At 43.8% G+C, this 21,077-nt stretch overlaps 1 protein-coding gene across 1 annotated transcript in view; it reads right to left on the bottom strand.

The window, feature by feature from the left end:
• Positions 1–2,364: 2,364 nt before the first annotated feature.
• The window catches only part of MYO1E (myosin IE), a 209,927-nt gene continuing 191,214 nt past the window's right edge, over positions 2,365–21,077 (bottom strand). The window contains exons 26-28 of the mRNA XM_037833824.1: positions 18,753–18,954; positions 4,080–4,249; positions 2,365–3,475 (exon numbers count right to left, since the gene is read on the bottom strand). Coding sequence (XP_037689752.1) covers positions 3,399–3,475; positions 4,080–4,249; positions 18,753–18,954 — 449 coding nt within the window. The 3' untranslated portion in view covers positions 2,365–3,398. The remainder of the gene's footprint in view (positions 3,476–4,079; positions 4,250–18,752; positions 18,955–21,077) is intronic.

Below are 21,077 nucleotides of genomic sequence, written 5' to 3'. Positions count from 1 at the left end.
CTTTTAAAAGAGCCACACAGGCCCAAATGCTGCTGCAGCCAAGAGAGACATTTTGGAGTCAGCCATTGAAAGTAGACTTTTGCTAGTCCAGCATTTGCCTGAGAGAAGCTAGGAGAACCCCCCCAGACGGCTAGAGAGAAATGTCCTGAGAGAAAGCCATTTTGAAACCAGAACCCTGGAGCACATGCCAGCCACGTGCCTTCCCAGCTGATAGAGGAGTTCAGATGCCATTGGTGTTCTTCAGTGAAGGTACACTATTTTTGATGCCTTTTGGACACTTTTATGGCCTTAGGACTATAACTTTGTAACCAAATAAACCCTCTTTATAAAGCTAATCCATTTCTAGTATTTTGCTCAATGGCAGCATTAGCAAACCGGAACAGGTAGTGTCAGGTTTGATCAGGATTGACCAGGACAGCACTTTAGGAATGGGTGGATTCACATGTTGGTGGGGGAGCAAGCTTATAAAAAAGGTTTCAGACTTTGACCTCTCCGTGTGTGTCTCAGTCTTGCTTCCCTAAAAGAGATGCCCCACTTTCTTGTGTTCAGGGAACCAGATGCTCTCCCTACAACTCATCACAGCTCTTACTCCCTTCTGGTAATTCTCAAAGTGTGGTCTGGGGATCCCTGGGAATCCTCAAGAAACTTTCGGGGAGTCGGTGGGGTTGAAACTATCTTCATGACAATGCTAAGATGTTATTTGCCTTTCTTCACTCTCATTCTCTTGGCCATGTATCTTCCAGAGGCTATGTGGCATGGGATAATGTCATTGCTCTGGCTGATGGTTAATGGAATATGTGTGTGTGTGTAAATACAATGTATTATTGTGTTTTAAAAATTTGCTTTAATCAAAAGGTAAATATTGATAGCTATAACTAACATAACCAAAACTCTTTAGGGTTCTCAATAATAAATTTAAGAGTGTGAAGTGTTTCTGTGCTCTTGTTAGAGAACTGCTGGTCTTCAGCCAAAGTTTGCACACCTCTGACCGAGGGTCCATATCAAGCCTGCTCATGTGGTTCTAGTTACTTTCATCTTTGATTGAAGGGATCTATCGAATCTTTCACTGCGTTTTATTCTGCTAGGCACATGTGTTGTGTGTGTACACACGCACACCCCTTATCCCAGACAGGATGGCCCTTTGATCTTCTTTATGTTCTCCCAGGTTAAGTGACTCCTCAACCAATCTGTTTAATTGAACAGTGAACAAAATGACAGGCCTGGCTAGATCCTGAGACTAGAGGAAATGCAGGACTCTGAGACCTCAGAGGGAAAAAAGACATTTTTCTGATGACTTTTCAAATGGGCTGGGGCGGCGGTAGGGGGGGGGGTGTTACTGAAGTTATCTACCCCTGATTTTTTCTGTCCATTTAAAATCTTTTAATTATATAGACAGTAAGTTCAAGAATAAACCAATTATTTCTCTAAACTTTTTTTTTTTCAATGAATAGTTCCAGAATTTTAGCATCTCTACTCAGGATCTAAGTCTTCCTCACCTATAAATATGTATTTACGCACCCAAACAAGCAACATTTATAGAGCACCTCGTGTGCCTGGCCCTGGGCGAGGCAGGTAGAGACAGGTGTGGTGTGGTCTGTGAGCCACATATTCACACTCTATGTGCTGCTCGTGGGGACGTGTAGCTCCATTCCTGTGAGGTCATCTGGAGCCCCAGGGTTCTCAATTATACCCAAGTTCAAAATGCCAGTCATTAAATATCAGCCAGGAATGATCTTTAGAAAGAAAACGCTTGCTCTCTCCAGCCAGGAGTTCATGTCGGCAGCAAGTGGCCTTGGCGCTCCTGCCGGTGTGCGGGGGCTACGGGGAGGCCCAGCCCCGGAGAAGGGTGCTACTCAAATCCTCATTCCGCCTTCCCTCCTCCCACTCTCAGTAGGCCCACCAATGTGAAAACACTTTGTAAAACACGACTAGACGATTAATAGCCATATGGATTACCTTTCCTCATTTCATCACATTATGGCTTTATGTTCTTCTACCTCTTACCTGGTCATAAAATGGAACTGAAAGATCTTTAATCATTATTTGTTACAGTTACTGAATAAACTTTGCTCCCTGTTCTTGAAGTAAAACACAGGGGAATTACATGGTTTATCTTTGCTCCCAATTCAGATACATTTCTTTCCTTGTAGGTAAGTCCTGATCATTTTTTTTTTCCCTCAGAGACTTGGCAATCCAGACATAAATGGTAAAATGGTGAATACTGGTCAAACCCTGATTTCCCAACAGCCAAAAGACTGTGGCAGCTAGGAGGATAGGCAGGGAAATTTCAATTTCCTTTAGTCCTGTTATTGATGAATATTATGTTTCCAACTTTTACTGCAATAAATGTCGTGAAAGAATAAGGCAGTCTGCTGATTCCTTTATTTATTTAGGAGGTAGGGGGTGGAACCCAGAGAGGGGCAGGGGAAAATTCCTGCAGGGAAAGGGTTGAAAAGGGTTTTCAGGGACTGAATTAGAAAGTAGTAACACTGATTCTATAGTTGAAAATGAATAGTGCATATTTGTAAGTACCTGGTGCAAGTCTTGTAATAAAACCTACCTTATGAATAAGTACAGTGGAATACTACTTAGTACATTCATACATGTTTCTACCATCTTGCGATTTTTGTATATACAGTATATGATCTGCTTTTATAAATGTACAGCTTGAAAAAAAAAAGATCTTTTTGTAATAGATACAGCATTAAACACAAAACCAACATGGGCCAGCCATATTCCAATCGAAGACCCAGAGAAAACAAGGCTGTCAGCCTAGCCCCCACCCCTGCCCAGCCAGGCAGCCCTTGATGGTCCCACAAAGTGTAAACCAAAGTCCCTCTGCTCCTGTGGGCTCCGCAGGTTCCACCTGACCGTGGCCTTTGCACGGCTAGTGCCCACTCATGCCAAGCCCAGCCCGCAGAGAGCAGGTCCTCCTAGAGGGAAGATGGCAGAGAGGAATGTGTATGTCAGGTAAGGAAAAGAAGGATGAAAGAAATGTGCTTTTCAGTGAAAGGCACTTGCCAGCAGCCGCCCACCACTATTCCCTGGACCTGGTAAGCACGTGGGGTATTGTTTCGATAGAAGCCAACGATGTCTGAGTGGACCTTGCTAATCCTTTCACCAGGTTTAAATACAATAAATAAATCTTGGTGGGTGGTTGTTTTGCCCTTCTGGGTTCCTATGAACAGGCTACCTCTTAGGATCACAGGATCACTTATGGGGTGACACTCCTTGCCCAACCTGGCCTTTTCGGTATCCTCATTGGGGAAGGTAGCAGGGTACCTCCAGGCCTTGGAGAAGCAACTGCTTGCTGTGACTCAGAAGGGGAGCTCCCAAATGTCCCCTCCCCTGTCTGTGCCAGGAGTTCCTTCTCCCATGCATCCGAGTTTCTGTGCGCTTCAGATCTTGTTCACGTAGTTGTTGGGGAACAGGCCCTGCTTGCCTCGTAATCGACCTGTCCACCAGCCAGAAGGATCTTCAGGGAGAGACACAGTGATGTTTGAATTTTTAAAACACAGCTTCATTATATTCTAATTTATCTTCTTTATGAAATTTAAAAAGCATCCAGCCATGCCCATGGACAGTGTAGGTTGCCTCTCTGCTTCCATTCCATCTACCTTCATTATGAAGAGGCCATAAAGCTTGGGCCCCCCCGAGTTCCCAGGACAATCTCTGCTAGACCTAACTCAATCAGGCTACATAAGTTGTTTCAGGGGTAGGCACGACTCCAAATTTGGTTCAATCAGAGTGAAACCTAGGACTTTTGTCCAATGGCTAAGGAAAGTTTCAGAGATAAGGTAGATTTCAGACAGTCTGATCTGTTGGCCTGGAGCTGCTGCAACCATTTTACCACTATGAGGAAAAATAGCCTGAGAAAGGAGCAGATATAAAGAAGAGGGCAGAGCTGATAGAAGCATTAAAAAAATGAAGCTGAAGTCCTGATCAAACTGAGCCTGAAGCCTGAACTGCCTCTGAAGTTTAAGAGGACCCCTTAAATACTCATGTTTAAACTAGTATTTATAGCAATGTAACTCTGTGCTCTTTGGGAGGCTATTCCAGCCAGCCAGTGATGCACTTACCTTCTTTGATAATATCAATAACGTCATTGGCATTGAAGCTGAGTTCATCTGTATCCTGAGCATCGTAGGCATACAGAGCCTTGCATTGTGGCACCTGAGGCTTAGGCTTGGGCTGGGGCTTGGGCCTGCCCCCAGCTGGGGGTGGCCGGCTGGTTGTTTGTCTCCGGACACTGTGGGGAGAAGACAGGCAGATGAAAGATGGGAATCAATAGGAGGCAGTTATACCTGGTGGTGATCTGAAGCAAGGGGCCATCACCAACCTGTTCCAAATTCAAACCCAGCTTCACCCTTACAAGCTATGTGACATTCACATCTTAAAAGCTAAAATTCCTCCTGTGACAAGGTCATTGCAAAAGCACCTAGTTGGCTCTTAATCAACATCAGCTATTATTGTTGTTTCCCCAGAAGTGAAGGAAATGAAGAAAAGACACATATTCATACAGAAGAGTATAAAGCATGTGTATGTATAATTTAAATAACAGTGAAATGAACAGTCATGTACTTATCCCCCACCACCAACTTCAGAAATGGAACTTTGGCCAGTGCCATAGAAGCCTGCAGGTGCCTCTCCCCAGCTGCATTCCCTCCCAGAAGTAACCACTACCCTGCATTTTGCATAAATTATTCTCCTGCTTTTCTTTATAGTTTTACCACACATATAAATACCCCTCTACAATATATCTAGTTTGCCTGTTTGTAAACTGTATGCAAAACGAATCACACTATACATACTCTACCCTCACTCCCTCAATATTTTGAGATATAGCCACATTGATGCACATAGGGGCAATTTATTCATTCTCATTGCTTTATAGTATCCCATTGTGTAGATGATCATTTGTGTTTAGCGTGAAGTAGTTTTTTACTACTTCAAAAAAAAAATACTTCTGTGAACTATTTTTGAGCAAGAGTTTATTTAGAGCAGAGTTTCTCAGTCTTGGAACTTGACATTTTGGGATGGATCATTCTTCGTGGTAGGGGCTGTCCTGTGCATTATAGGATGTTTGGCAGCATCCCTGGTCTCCAACCACTAGATGCCAGTAAAACCCCTGCCCCTAGACATGACCAAAAATGTCTTCAGAGCCAGAAACCTAACTCAGGACTTCTAGCTTTAAATTTATTCTCTCTCCATACAATGCTGCCTCAAGTTCCCATTCATACTTTGTCACAAAGGCATATAACTATAACTTGTTCCTATTTAGTGAGAGTCTTAAAGTTTTATCTGAAAATTTATTCATTAAATATCTTCATAAAAAGCATTTTAGCAAAGAAAAGGAAATTGGAATATAGAAAACACTTCTCCTTTTTGTTTCACTGTTTAATGACAAACCAAAGCATACATTTATATACTTATAAGAGAAACTAGCTCAAATTTCTTCTGAGAGTGATGGGGCTGGCTTTTCAGTCTGTCCGTGTCTGTTAAAAACTACAGGAGGAAATAGCAAAAGGGAGGGTGGATGTCTTTCCTCAAGCCTGAGTTCTGGAAGGAAAACGCATGCCCAGCTCTGAGCTATGCTCTCCGGAGGCCACGGCCCCACTGTCCTTGCTGAGTCCCACTCCCCTTTTCAGAGCTTACCAAGGCAGTTGTGAGATGACAGGCTAACTAGGTGCTGACAAACAGATCAGACCAAGAGGGTGTGGCTGGGAAGGCACTGGCGCCAGCCGGGTGGCAGCCTGCCCCTGGCAGGGACGGACTCCTCCAGTGCAGCCCAGGGTTCACCTGGAGCTGGGCTCTGCCCCCACCTTGCACGGACGGCAGCAATCCTGGGTTCCTCAGGCTCCCCTGCAATCCACACACCCAAAGCACTTTTGTTTTATTTCAGAGCAAAGGCGTCTTTCAGATAGTTAGCATGTTATCATTTCCTGTCTAGTGTCTATTGGAAATCCCCATTTCTTGCTTGAGAAGTGCTTGCTTCTCTGAAAGTTGGCCAGGCAGGCAGGCTTTTAATTAAGCAACCTGGTCACTGGGGATGCGTCAGCATTTGGTTAATAAGGCTCATTAGCCTGGATACCAGAAGTCATCTGATTTCCCAGCAACAATGAAATCGGAGCAGGGGGTGGGGTGGCGGGCATCAGAGCACCCTGGGAGGGAGGAAAGCCTCCAGTCTGGCAGTTCCAGGAAGCACAGTTAGAAGCACACGCATGTGTTGGACGCACACATGCAATCCAAATACCTGTAGATGGCAATTTGGCTTATGTCCAGGGTAGATGGGGCCTCTGCAACCCTAAAGAGTGTCAGAGCTTAGTTGCAGGCCCCTCCCTGTGGGAAGAGGACAGCAGAGAACTCACCCTGAAAGGTAGGACCACTCCCCACCCCCCAGCTTCCCCTGCCTCTGGCTTTGACTAAGCGCTCTCCATTCCTCCCCCTTCATGCTTTTCCTGCCAGTTGCTCCCCTTCCAGGCCCTTGACCACCACTCTAGATCAGCTTTCGCTAGTTCACCCTGTGCTCCACCTAAAAGTCCTTCTAACAGCTTCTCTCTGCTCTTGGGAAAAGGACCAGAACCTTCGCGGGGCTCCGAGAGTTCCTGCCGGGTGTGGTCCCTGTTCACCTCCCAGCCTCGTGGCCCGCCGCAGCCACTAGCACCTTCCTCAGGGAGCCCCCAAATCCTACTGGGGGTGAAGGCCCCTGCCCACGTGCTCCTAACTTAGTTCCCTGCGCCCTCCCTGCACCCTCATCAGAGGTTACAGTGTGTGTATTTGAAGTTACATGTACATATAATATGTGATTCCTGTCTCCCCACCTGGACTGGAAATTCAGCAAGGGCAGGATGGTGTGTCTTTGGTTCACCATTTGAACGCCTGCTTCATCATGGTGCCTGGTGGAGCTTAGGCTATATTTGGTGAAGGGACAGATGTTTTTGGATAGTTTTTTTTTCCCCTTGTTTCATCATCTAGACTATGAGCCCCCTGAGAATAAAGGCCAGATTTCAGGAACATAGAATAATTATTTTGGCGCTGGAAGGGACTCAGCCTTTCAATTTGCAGATATGGAAAATGACTTGTCCAAGATGTGGAGCCTCCCTATCTTGGGTGTTAGATAAACACATAGAAAAGCTTTTTACAAGATTGAAGTATTTATGGGTAAAACAATATGTTTGGGACTTGCCTTAAAATGCTCTAGCAAAAAAAAAAAATTTTTAAGTGTGGAAGGAGAATGCTGATAATAGTTGATGTTGGGGGATAGGTACACAGAGGTTCATTATACTCTTCTTTCTATTTTTGCTCCTGAAAATTCATTAAAAATGTAAAATAAAAAACAAACATAAAAGAAAACACTTTGTTCTGTTTTTCTGAATTTAACCCCCATCTCCCATTTAAATCCTAACCCCAGTTTCCTCTTAGGAATCTAGTTAGGAAACAGACATGTAATTATGCCAACCACTCTTACACTGGCCCTTCCAAGTGCAGAAAGAACCATGGCTGCTGACCCACTGGCGGGAAATCACCCTGAGCACGGGAGGCGGGAGTCAGGGAAGCCTTACTGGAGGAAGAGACACTGAGCTGGCCTTGGGGGGAAACAGAAAACCCTTCCTGGGTATGTGAAGGTTATGAAAGAAAATAACATGAGCAGAAGTCAGGGAATAAAACAACCCTTCATAAATATTTCTTCTGTTGTCATACAGAAAATTGTAATGTTGACTAAAAACTTTACTGTATACTACCATATCTTAACCACAATAGAGCCTTAAAACATTATTTAGTGATTGACTGTCATGTTTTCCTGGTAATCCGCCTTTTTTTTTTTGGTCTAATATTATAGTTAGTTCAAGCCAATAGTTATTACCAACAAAGCACCAATTTTGTATACATGTGCAACCTGGTTCCTTCCTAATCCTACAATATGTTGCTCCCTATTACACTGTGAGCTCTCTGAGGGGAATAATGATGCATTACCACCATCTGCATGCCCAGCGGTACCTGCCAGTCCCCATCATGGAGGGGGACAGAGCTCAGTAACATTTATTGAAATGAGGGGAACAGTGCAATATAGGGGTGGGAACTTCCAGAATGGTGGTGGGAGGAATCTATTGCTTGATTGAACTGGTGAAATTAAGCAAAGACAATCATTTAAAGTCTCTAGAGATTGACCAAAGGATTCATAATGGATTGAGAAGCTTTTATTTAACAAAATTTACAGAAGCTCACTCCCTGGTACAGAAGAGCTATTCTGGTTATTCCACTGAGGTTGGCACAGTGGTAGTGAACATCAGCAGATCCCATTTCCCCACCTCAGTGCTGCAAAGAAACCTATGCTGGGCAGGTAGTGGCAGAAAGTGAAAAGACAACCCACAGAATGGGAGAAAGTGTTTGCAAATCATATATCTGCTAAGAGTCTAGTTGCCAGAATATATAAAGAACTCTTATAATTCAACAACAAAAAGACAAAAAACCCAATTTAAAAATGGGCAAAAGGCTTGAACAGACATTTTCCAAAAAAAGATACACAAATGGCCAATAAGCACATGAAAAGATGCTCAGCATCATTTGTCACTAGGGAGAAGCAAATCAAAATTACAATGAGATACCACTCAACATTTATCACCTTGGGTAAAATTAAAAAGATGTAAAATAACAAGAATAGATGAGGATGTGGAGAAATTGGAGCCTCATACATTGCTGGTGGAAATGTAAAATGGTGCAGACACTTAGGAAAACAGTTTGATGCTACCTCAAAATGTTGTATATAGAGCTTTTGCATAAAGCAGATATTCCACTCCTAGGTGTAATACCCAAGATAAATGAAAACATAAGTCCACACAAAAACTTACATATGAATGTTCATACAGCAATATTCATAATAGCCTAAAAGTAGAAACAACCCAAGTGTCCATCAACTGAGGGATAAATCCATACAGTGGAGTATTATTTGGTCATATAAAGGAACGAAGTACTGATACATGAGACAACATGGATGGACTTCAGAGACATGGTGCTCGGGTGAAAGAAGCCAGACATAAAAGATAACATATTGTATCATTTGGTTTATATGAAATATCCAGAACAGGCTACACTATAGCTACAGATGGTAGATTAGTGGCTGCCCAGTGTGGTGGTGGGGAAAGGAGGAGAGGACTTGGGGACATAGGGAGTGACTGCTAATGAGAACCAGGTATTTTGGGGGGAGATAAGGAAAATGTTCCAAAATTAGATTATGATGATGGCTGCAAACTCTATAAATATACTAAAAACCATTGGATTGTATACTTCAAATGGGTTAATTTTCTGGCATGTAAATTATATCTCAATAAAGCTGTGTTTTTTTTTTTTTTTTTCCTTAAATTGTATGGGCTCCTTTGGGTTCCTCCATGCATTGCTGAGACCCAGTGTGTATGGAAGACAGCTGCTGGGTGTCTGTCTCCCAGGGAAGGGGGTCAGAGTGGAGGAGTGGGCAGCATTTAAACCTGTGAACACAACAGTTACATGACCTTCGATCTCAAGGCATCAGAGGCTACTTCCTCAGGATAAGTGACTGCTGGCTAAAGTAAAACCTCAGGAATTATCTGGGTAACTTGGGTGCCCGTGTAGTCTCATGGCAACTGCTGGCTTAACTGTCCCAGGCCATGGGCAACTGCTGCAACGCAGGCTGAGAGGGCAGTGTGAGCCCGCTGGCCATTTATCGCTTGGCTGAATGGGTCTCACAGCATCCCACAGCTGGGAGGGATGTCCAGGGCAGCTCTGAGGTTGGGCATTGTTTGCTGGGGAGCAGGGTGTGGACTTGGGGTGCAATGCCTGATCCATGGGCAGGAGGAGCGACCGGGTGGGTCAGGGTGGAGACAACGCTGTGTTTTGCTTTAGGGGAGGGTCTGTTTATGCAACACTGAGGTCGCCATTGTCTGGCTCTTTCCTGTTTAAATGTTGTCTGCTACTAGGTAGGGGTCCAACAGCTCCAATAGGACAGCGTCTTTCCAAAGTGAGTTACAGATCCAGGGAGGAGGGTTTGCCTCATTCTTACATTGGAACGTGCCTACACGCTGATGGTGAGTGTCAACTCATGGGATGCCTTCCGGGACGCCCTGCCTCTAGCCGGGTGATACAGAGATAAACTCTTTTCAGGTGTGCCTGCCCTGGGCCAGGCATTGTGCTGGGCATTTTCACAGTCACTGCTTCATTTAAGCCTCACAACACCTCCATGAAATGACTGACGCAGGTTCCTGGGATACCCCGCTCGTGCTGAGTGAACACGAGAGCTCCAGCCAAGTGACCTCTCTGGTTCCTTGGCCTGGCCATGCTCCCTTGGCGGGTCCCCAGCCCCCAACTGGCACTGCTAATTCCTGCTCAGCCTACAGACTCCATTTCCACCATTGTTTCGTCAGACGGGCATATCCCTGCTCTCACAGCTCGCACCTCCTTCAGAGCAGGGGACAGACTGGCATTACATTGACTTGTGTGACTATTTGGCTGTCTCACCATGGTGGCCCTAGGCCTGGCTCCAGTCCCTGAGGTTCTGACCGTGCGCTGCAGGAGCAGGAACGCTGGGGACAGTTAAGTGTCCAGGCCTCGAGGCCCAGCTCTGCCACTGCTGGCACATGACCTGGGCAAGGCACCTGGTCTCTCTGAGACAGTGTCTTCATCTATAAAACATGTAAGACTGGGCTCATGGCCCAGGCCCTTTCTACTTCTAAGAAAAATTTACCGAGTGCTCTCGATAAAATCCCTGCTGCAAACTGTACTGACGAAGTGACCAGATTCTCCACTTCTCAGCACAGCACAGCCCTGGAAGCCACCACAGAAGAGTTGTGTGAACAGCCATTTTCCCACTTCATGGAAGACAGGTTCAAACAGCCTTAAAAGCCTGACAATCTCCTCTGCGTCACTAGATGGCGATCCTGTGTAATTAATAATGAAGAGAAATGCCTTTTTACAAGCTGCCAGAAATTGATTAATGAGGTCTTTTAGGCAACCAGAGCCCTCCACTACCAGCCACAAGGCAATTGGTCAAATCCAGTGGAGATAACAGACCTTCTTACACACAAAACGGACAAGACCCTCACGCAGATGGCGTGGGAGCCGCTCAGTCTGGCTTGGAAGAGCCAAATGTTACATTTTCAGGAATTCTATGAGCCAGTTAAACACTGCCATTATTAAAAATTGAATCATATAAACTTACAATTAAATAAATTACATTAAAAAGTAGGTAATAAATACTCATCTTTCATCTCTTTCCAATTATTTTACTACATTTTACTCTTTGAGGTTATTCATGTCTATTGCATATGTGTTTTAGAAATACTACCTAATGGTGTGGGAATACACATCTCTTCCCAACTCTGCATTCAGTGACAGTCACATTGGTAGCCTGAAACTAGTCATGGTGAGAATTTTACCACAGAAATCAGTAAATGCTACAACTCAGGCCTTTTTATCCCCAGAGAGTCCGTCGTTAAACATTTACCAGCATTACCACCATCGCCACACCACGTGAAAATCCTTTTTCCCTCTTGTCTTAAAAAGCGTCTCCTACATTTGCTTTATAATGGATATGCAGGATTTAGATAATTATGGTACCTCTGGTATTTTGTGATATTTGCATTCCTAACAAACCTCACATGATCAAAAACTGTGTTATAAAAACAATTATTTCATTGGGAAAATGGGGGTTGGAGTAAGAGTTTCATACACATACTGACAAAGTTATTTTTCCAGTCGACATTTCAATAATAAAGATTTGCCTTATAGATAACAGTGTATAGTTATAAACTACACATCACTGAGCAAATCCAGTGTTTCATTATATATATAATTTAGTTTTTCTATTACCACTTGATCCATCATTTCAGAATAATTCATATACACCTATCACTGTGTCTATTATATATCACGATAGCACCTTCTTTTTGCAAAAGGACCTTTTTTTCTGGGTAGGGCATTAGGCCTCTAGTCCAATAACCCATGACACAAATGCAATTTCCAAATTAATCAAGCACATCACACCCAGCCATGTGCAAACTGCCCTTCAGGTGAAGTCCTGTATCCAGGACATGTTTGCCCCAAGACGTCAGAGGCTGATGGACATTTCACCCTTGAGGCAGGTGCCAAATCTCACGAGGGGCCAAAAGCTCACATGAAAACAAGACCCCAAGTGACATCTGAGGACAACGCTCTCTACATCAAGGGCTTGTTACTTCCCTCAGTCCTCCTAATGCTGCTGCTTTCCACAGGCTGGGAGTTGTCAGGGTGATGGAAGCAAAGGGTCTTTAATGAGAGAGTCTGCGGAATAGCACAGGGCGAGAAGGAGTTTTTCACTTTTGTTCAAACCATTGTCCAACTGAAGCTTTCATGTCTAGTGTCAAAATGTGATCACACAAATCTCTGCTCAGCTGTTGCTCTGTGCCCACAGGAGGCAGGACAGCTACTCTGTGTGGGGGCAGGGGCAGGTGGGTTGGGGTGGGGGCTGTACCCTCACTCCCCTGTCTTGGCTCCCCTCGGCTGTCCATCCCATTAAGCCAACAGCACCTGAAGCTTAGACCCTCAGGAGCCCAGAACTCTATGCAGTCTGGAAATACGAATTTTTGAGAATAAGACCAAGGGGGCCAGGGAACTCCCACCTTTCAATTCTAGTAGAGTATTAAAATTTTCCTGGAAGACCAAAGCACAAGAATATTAGTAATAAAACCAACAAAAAAGCTTGCAAAAGCTCTTACACCATCTTCAAGAAAACCCTGAGGAATGGGTTTTAAATATTATTCTATTATTATTATCCCTATTGCTCAGGTGAGGCCAAAAAGGTATAGAAAGATTAAGTGACAAGCACGAGGTAGCACAGGTGGTGGTTGTGAAACAATCCACCTGCCCAGCACGTGGCACACAGAAAGTGCTGGGCTCAGTAAATATTTGATGAATGAATCAATGAAGTAACACACAAAGCAACTGGGACTCACAGCCGGACACTGCCAAGCCACCTTTTGTGAACTGATCTGCAGCTCCCACACCTCCTGGGTGGGTGTGTCTAGGATATGCCAGGGAGAGCTGGGATTAAGCTTTCAAATATCACCTCTTTGTTCTGCAGACGTGACATTTATGTCTTGAAATTCCAAGAAGGAAAATAACGGCATTTATTTCATTGGCCCTTAAAAATATGCCCTGTTCCAAAAGGTTGAATCTATAAGCATTACTGGAAATGTGGGAATGGATGCCAGGAATTCCTAAACTCCATGTCTGCCCGGGCCAGGATATGGCCACTACTCTAGTGGATCAACGGGTTTAGAAATATTGCTGTTGGACACCTGCTGGAAATTTTAAGCCGCTTGAAAATATGACTCCATTACGAGTCTTGACAAACAGGCAGCATTTAAATTTTTCTATCGATCCCTCTTTTGCGGTGTGGCCAGATGCCCTACCTCTGAGTGCTTTCAATATTTTTCTGTTTCTCCAGCTTCTAGTTGGATTAATCCCTGGAGTATCCTGAAATTTCCTGAAGTTTTCCTCCCATGAAATGGACCACAGGATTGAAAATACCAACAGAAAAGACATTTCCAGTCTGGATTTTAATGCTGCCAATAATAAACCAGAGGCAGATTATGCACATTTCAGTTATAGGAAGGGAAATAAAAAGCATACGTGACAGAATTCAGGTCTGTCTGAATTCAGTCTCACCCTCTTTGTACTACCCAATGCAGCCTTCCTGAGCTTGGAGGTTAAGTAGAAGCATTTACCCTTCAGAGGCAACGTGACATTGTTATTGGAATGACAGCAGACCTGGAATTGCAAACACTGCGTCCCGACCTATAGGGACATATGACCATAGCTAATGGCTCACGGTGTTCCCAGAGGTTGGGGGGCATCCGCCAATGATAGTAGAGAACTGATTCTGTCCAAAAGCAGATTGTCTTAGCAAAGCCATCCCAGTGAAAAATCATGATCAGTTTGGAGCTTTACAGATTTCAGGCTCAGATCCAGTAGATTGAAAGGGAGATCCAGCTTCATGAGGAATCCTGCAACATGACAGCACGTGCACACCGTAGCGAATGCTTGTCCCCCAAAGCGACATGTAGTTATTTATCTCAGTAAAGGGGATAGTCAGATCTTCAGGACTGTTGAATTTAGTGTCAGACCTGACTGTGTTGTCAGGGAATCCCATGACCCTATGTCCTCCTGTTGGTGAAGGGTCCTATGGGGTCCAGTTTAGAAACGATGTCCTGTACTAAGCCCAGCTCCTAGGGTGTGTGTGTCTCAATGAGTGAGTGATTGGTTCTATACAATTTTATCACATTGCAGACTCCTGAATCCTTTACCACTGTCAAGAAACACAATGGTTCCATCATCAAAAAGGTCTGTTGTGTTGCCCTTTAAAAACCCAATCCACCTCCCCTCCCATCCAGCCCGTTCCTAAACGCTCACGACCACTCATCTGCTCTCCATTTAAAAATTTTATCATAAAAAAGTCAGGTAAATGAAATAATAAATACGGAAACTTTGAAAACTGACTTTCTTCACTCAGTCTATTCCCTGGAGAGTCATCCAAGCTGTTGTATATTTCAGGTGTCTGGACAGTCTTCCGTGCACACAGATAACAGAGTTTATCTCACCCTTCACCTTTTGGACATCTGGGCTGCTTCCAGTTTACAGCTATTACAAATAAAGCTGCTATGAATGTTCATGTACAGCTATAAAAACAGTAAAACTTTTATTCAAAGAAAATATAAAATAAAATTTTCAGGGAATATGGCTAGGCAAAGATTTCTTAGACCTGACAACAAAATCATGACCCATAAAAGGAAAAAAAATAAATCAAGCAATTTTTTTGGTAATGATTTGTAGTCACAAAATGGTGTTACATGTTTTCAAAACTATTGTCTACATCTGTAGAGATGATCATGTTTTCTTTATTAATTATGTTAGTGTGATGAATTATGCTGATTGAATTTTGAGTGTTAATCCAATTTGCATTCCCAAAACATAAGCAACTTGACCGTAAGAGAATATTTTACCAGTGTTTTGTTTAGTTATTTTGCATCTCAGTTTATGTGAGAATGAAGTATGGTTTTTGTCTCTTGAAATATACTTGTCAGGACTTCATACTAGCCTACTAAATATGTTGGAAAGTGTTAACTGTAGAAAAATGAGTGTAGGAATTATTTTGTTTTTTTAAGTGTTTGGAAGAACTCACCAGGGAAGCTTGTAGCTCAGGTTATTTTTTGTGTGGAATAAATTTAATTTTCAGATTAATTCATGTAATAGAAGATCATTCAGATTTTCCAGTTTTCTTTAAGACCATGTTGGAAAATTGTATTTTGGAGATATTTGCTCATTTCCTCTACATTGGGTAAACTTGTCATTAATGGCCACTCACTAGTATTAAACTCTGCAGGATCTGTAGTGATGTCCCATTTTGTTTCTGTATTGTCCATTTGTGCCTTCTCTCTTTTATCTTGGTCAATGCCACTAGGAATTTATACAGTTTAAGAGTATTCAATAATAAAAATTTTGGCTTTAAAAAAAAAAAAAAAAAAAGCATACGTGACAGGCCAACTACATGCTCCTGTGAAATCAGAGCAAAGGTGGATGAATGAACTGTTTATACAATTCTCACCTAACCCATTCTCCTTCCTTGAGAATTAAGATCCTTAAGCTGAATCAGATTTTTCAAAAGTTATGCTAAGGGACCACAAGACAATGATTCCCTCTGTACATTTTAGTTTCCTTAGACAATAGTAATGACAACAAGAATAGCTACCATGCGCACAAATATGGCGATGCAAAGGTACAGAATCCATTTGGGAAGGTAATTAATTTAGTGAAGGCTTTCAGGCTCTCTCCAGAAACATCCTGACTGGAACAAAAATAAACTGGCAAAGGCTTTTCCTGCATTAACTTGCTGTGCTAATTACCATTTGATTTTATCCATATTACATGATCCAAAAGAAATGACTGCTTATGCTAAATATGTCTGTAAAGAAAAATTATATGGAGGGTTGGGAAACGGAAAAGATAAGACAAACCCAAGGGTGTGAAAGCCCAAGGAAAGACTGTGGTAATCTTGTTTTTACAGATTAATAAATTCAAGGTCACTGTTTGGAATTGTGACATATACAGGAATTTTCATATTTACAGAAAAATACAAACATATAGATACATTTTGAACATATTCTTGGTCAGGACTGACAAATTCCCTGCTTCCTCCAATAATCTCCCATGGAATAAAAGCAATCGATGTTCTCTACGCAAAGAGGAGAGGCTATAAATTTAGGTAACCAGAAGGCTCCTGAAATGCCATGTCCAAAGTTCTGGTCACACTGGAGAGAAACTAACTTAATCTTCACTTTCATATGTTTTATAAAATAAATACTGAGAGAAAGCTCAGCCCTTTGACCAGAATACTATTTCTTAAGCAATGTTTGTACAGTAGATTCAAGTGTAGAAAGAGGAGGCTGGCTGGGATTCTTGGAGCTACTGGACTTACTGTGCCTAATAATAGAGTTTTACACACAGCAGACACTCAAGAAATCCCTGCTGCCTGGTGGATGGCTGTGAACGCATCCTCTCCCCCCAGTGTCAGAGCCAGTCACCAAGATAGCATCATGACTGCCTGATCCTTGGGCCTGAAGGCGGCAGAGGGTGTGATAAAACTTAAATAGGGAACCAGGCAGCTGAGAGCTGGAAGGGAGCAGCCTCGGTTAAGACACAATGTTCCTAAATTGCCTACTTTTGGCTGACAGATGCTCCCAGCTGGCTGGCGTGCAAGTCTGCAACTCGCAAAGCAGGCTGGAAAGATGGTTTTACTTGCCAGAACCAAAGCAAGCAGGAAGCTAGCAGACAGAGCTAAGAGATTTGGTGCATTTTGTCGACTGATTTTAATCCCCTGCCTACTTTGGGACATAAATCTGGGTGCAGGAGGAGTGGTGATAAGAGCTGTTTGATTTTCTTAAGGTCACCTTTCCAATTCACCTTTACGTAGAACGACCCCTGACTTGATCAGTCAGACAGTAGGGATAGCAGGGGCCTTCTGACTAGTGGTTCTCAAAATGTGGTCCCTGGGTTAGCAAAGTCCATGTCACCTGGGAACTTGTTAGAAACACAAATTTTGGGCCTCACCCCAGAGCTATGGAGTGAGACTCTAGAGGAGCACTAGCAATCTTTGTTTTAATAAGACGTCAGGAGATTCTGGTGCACACTCAAGCTTGAGAACCACTGCCTTGGACAAGGCCCATCAGCTAAGCCATGATCATTAGGAACCCGGCTCAACAAGGTGCAGTGGGGGAAGAGAGAGGGGTAGCCACTTTACTGATAAAACCAAGATGCTTTCATATCTGTGGTCCAAATGAAGTAAAACTTACCAGGGGAAGAGGCACCTTGGGAGAGGACATGGATAAAGTTCTTGAGAGCTTTGTGGTCTTTGGGAGGAAAAGGCCAAGGCAGGAAGCACATGTGATAAGGGGACAGGGAGGTGAACAGGTGGCTGCCCACAAGGAAGGAGCTATTGCTTCTTTCCCAGCATGGCTCTATTTTATATTCACGTCCCCTGAACCTCATTTGAAACCTCTTCATCCTTCCAGAGACATATAGAGAATGGAAAATGGAGGTGGGCATGAGGAAGAAGAAGAGGTGAGAGAATGGACTGGGGCAGGCCCATTACTACATTTGGCCCAGGGAATCACACAGAGTCACTAGATTTCTCAAAGGTCTCCAGGGCAACCACCATGAGATACTGGTTGAAGCAGCAGCAGCATCTTTAGCACCTTCAAGCTATAATGGACTGCGAGCTTCCTGCAAGCCAAGTACCATGCTAGGTATTTTACACATATTACCTCTAAACCCCCCAACAACCTGTAAGCTTAGAAGTATCATCAGTGCACAGAAGATGCAATCAAAGCTCAGAGAAGGTAAGCATCAGGTTCAGAAAAGGTAATGAAGAACCGAAATAGGATTCTCGCCCAGGTCTGACTTCCCCTAAATCTGATACTTGACATCATTCCTCTACCAACATTCCTACCTGGTGATTCCAATCCATTCTGTGCATTCTGGGCAGTCTTCGGATTGCTAGACTGTTCTTCCTTTTACGGGTGCCCGTATCTGTCTAATAGAGTTCACTCACTGCTCTTGAGGTTGACTCTAGTTCTGTCATTTGTGACATGCCTAATCCCCTTTCCACTCTTCTAGCTCTTTGAGTATCTGCCCAGAGCTTTAGGAATCTTCACTTCCTCAGACTAAAAATCCTATCCTGGGCTCCTTTCACCACTCTTCATTTTCTGTTCTAGAAAGTAGGCAGAGAGGCTCTCATTTTAAAGTCTTGAAGATCAGTATTCATAAGCAAACATCTACATCTCAGGGAATGCTGGGATGTTATTCTTAACATCACTAAAGACTCCTTGATATTGTGTTTATGCAACTGCAGGTACAGACATAAGGCAGAAATCTCATTATTCCTCCACCGTACCAGAGAGCAGAAAAATGCACAGAGAAATCAAATCCCAGGGGTGGAGGGGACCCTCCTTCCGAGTTTCCAAGAAAAGCCCTCTCTGGAAACAGAAATGAATTGTGTGCTATCAGCTTGGCCACACTCATTTAGAAAAGCCAGCCAAGGGCCCCGTGGCCTTGGGTACTGTATTACAATCTGTGGGTGGAAAACTGAACTTCAGAATCACACATGGGCAAGCCAAAGAAATCTGTGGAACTTGGTGAGATTGATGGAGACGGAGCTTTCCAGCTTCACAAACAGAGCATGGGAATCTTACCCCGCAGCACCCTGGTCTGGGACTTTGAGGAAATCCAAGCTCTCTGGCGTCTGTGACACTCGGTCTGAGCTGGTGGACTGCTGTCGCGGCAAGGGCGGGCGGGCCATGGAGGTGTACAGGCTTTTCTGATTAGACCTCTGATTTCCAGGAGCATGGGGATGTGGCACAAACTGGTTTTTGATGACTCCATTCTGATGGTATCCTAGAGAGAGGAAAAGAAGAGAAACAAAGCTTAAATTTTCTGATCCTTTGCTAGAGGCTCTCCAAAGTACTTCCATCTACTAGCCATGTGACTTCTCCAAGCCTCAGTTTCTGCATTGAAAAAAAAAAAAAAGGAGGGCATTAGAGCTAATATATTGTAAAAATTAGAGCTACATTGTAAAACTGCCCAGCAAGTGCCTGGAATATAGCAGACATTCACCACACGCTCATTGAATTTGACAATATAATCACCAGATGTTCAGAGTTTCATAGTCCGGTCAAGGAAAAGTAAGCTTCAAGCTAGTTGACAGATACATTCATGGGTCTCAGAAAAATTATGAGGTTCTGATTCCAGGGGCTGGCAGGCAGCTGTTTAAACAATTGAACATTCATTTCCAAGGGGGCTGGCCTTGGGCATTGTCTGCAGGAGTCCATTGTTTGAAGTGGAGAGAATACAACACACAGGTAGGGGAAATGGATCAATCTGGATGGATTTAGTCTTCCACTCTGGATCTCATCAGCTGGTAAGTAAGAGATTATGGTTATGGGCTCTACACCACGAGCCTTGGCAGAAAGGGGCATCATCAATCCATGCTATGAATGAAGAAGCCCTTACCTCTTCTCCTGCTGACAGATCTGGGCAAGAGTGGGGTAGGAGAACAAGACTCCAAGAGGCATGCCTTGGTGGACCCCGCCACAAAACCTCTTCCAACCAAATTAAAAAAGCCTTTTGGTACTAGCATGTTTATAGGAGGGACGAGAAGTCCAGTTCTGGCTCTGCTCTAGTAACTGTGTTGACCTTGAGCAAGATCTGTGATGTTTCAGAATGCCAGTTTCTTCATTCAAGAAGTGACGGATGGGACCAGAATCTACTTGCTCACTTTCAGCTCTGACATGCATTTTCTCCATATCTCGATATCCTTCTTACATAGATATGGACTGTTTCCTTCCCAAATAATATTAAGTCCAACTTGAAGCCACAGTTTTCTAGGAGTGGAGCTTTCACAGGAGTTCAGAAATCACCATGCAGTCCCATCCAGTGACCTCTCTGCATTTCCTCCCACACGCCACACGGACCAGACCACGACTAGAGTTGGGGGCCAAGAGCCTCTTTCATTTTATTCCATTTCCCAGAGCTGCAGGTAGTGGGTTGTGGAGGGGCGTCCCCACACTGCACATAGTCAAGATCCAATGTGCAGGTGCAGGGTCTGGGGTGGGGAGGGCAGGAGACCTGTCCTCGTGTAAAAGAGGCAGCACGGGCTGCCAGGATGCAGCTAGGAGTGCCGAGTCAGAGCAGGACGTGCTCTACGGCAGCGATATCTGGGGTGGGGCCCACAGATGGGCTCCAGCAAATGCTGCTCACGACTGACTCGTCCCCCATGAGGTAGGTCCTGAAATCGGGAGGCAGCAGTTAGAAACCCTTACAGCAGTCTGACAGATGTATTTTATGTCTGCTGACTCTAATAATAAGAAATCCTGGCTTGTATTTCGTATGCTTTAAGATTCCATTCTTCTAACAATTCATTTTTATTATATTTTACAAAAGTATGGTTTATGTTGGATTGGAAATTAAAAAAAAAAAAAAAAAAAAAAGACAAAACCTGGGCCTTCCTCACAGATTGTTTGAGAAATGCAGATCTAAGGCATTCTGCTGCAATCACCTCATTTTATTAATGAAGAAACTGTCACTTAGAGAGAAGGTTAAAGGCCATGGTCAAGGTCACACAGGTGCTCTGTGGCCTGACTTGGTCTCCGCGACACTGGCTAACTGGGCTGAGGAAAATGAGCTTTCCCTGCAGTACCCAACGGCTACCCAGAATCCTGCTCCAGAGGCCAGGCATAAAAGCAATACAAAACGACTTTGCTTTTCTTAGGTTCCTTTCTGCTTCAATTTTCTTCAAGGAAAGAGAAACAGGGGAAAGAGAGACAGTTGGACAAGGCAGGACTGGATACTACAAAAGAAACGAGAATTAGTTTCTCACTCCTGGGCACAAGTGTCAGTGTTTTAGAACACAACTGTGAGATTCCGGAGCAAGAGACTAAAGTGAAGCTTTTTACTGCTTAAAGAGAAGCTTTTCACTGCCTATCTTGGACAGCACTACAGGTATGATTCCACTGTCTGGG

This window comes from Choloepus didactylus, chromosome 4 (genome assembly GCF_015220235.1).
Source record: "Choloepus didactylus isolate mChoDid1 chromosome 4, mChoDid1.pri, whole genome shotgun sequence".
Classification (NCBI taxonomy): Eukaryota; Metazoa; Chordata; class Mammalia; order Pilosa; family Megalonychidae; genus Choloepus; species Choloepus didactylus.
The sequence above is the reverse complement of the archived record's forward strand: the minus strand, read 5'-3'. Positions and strand labels throughout refer to the sequence as shown.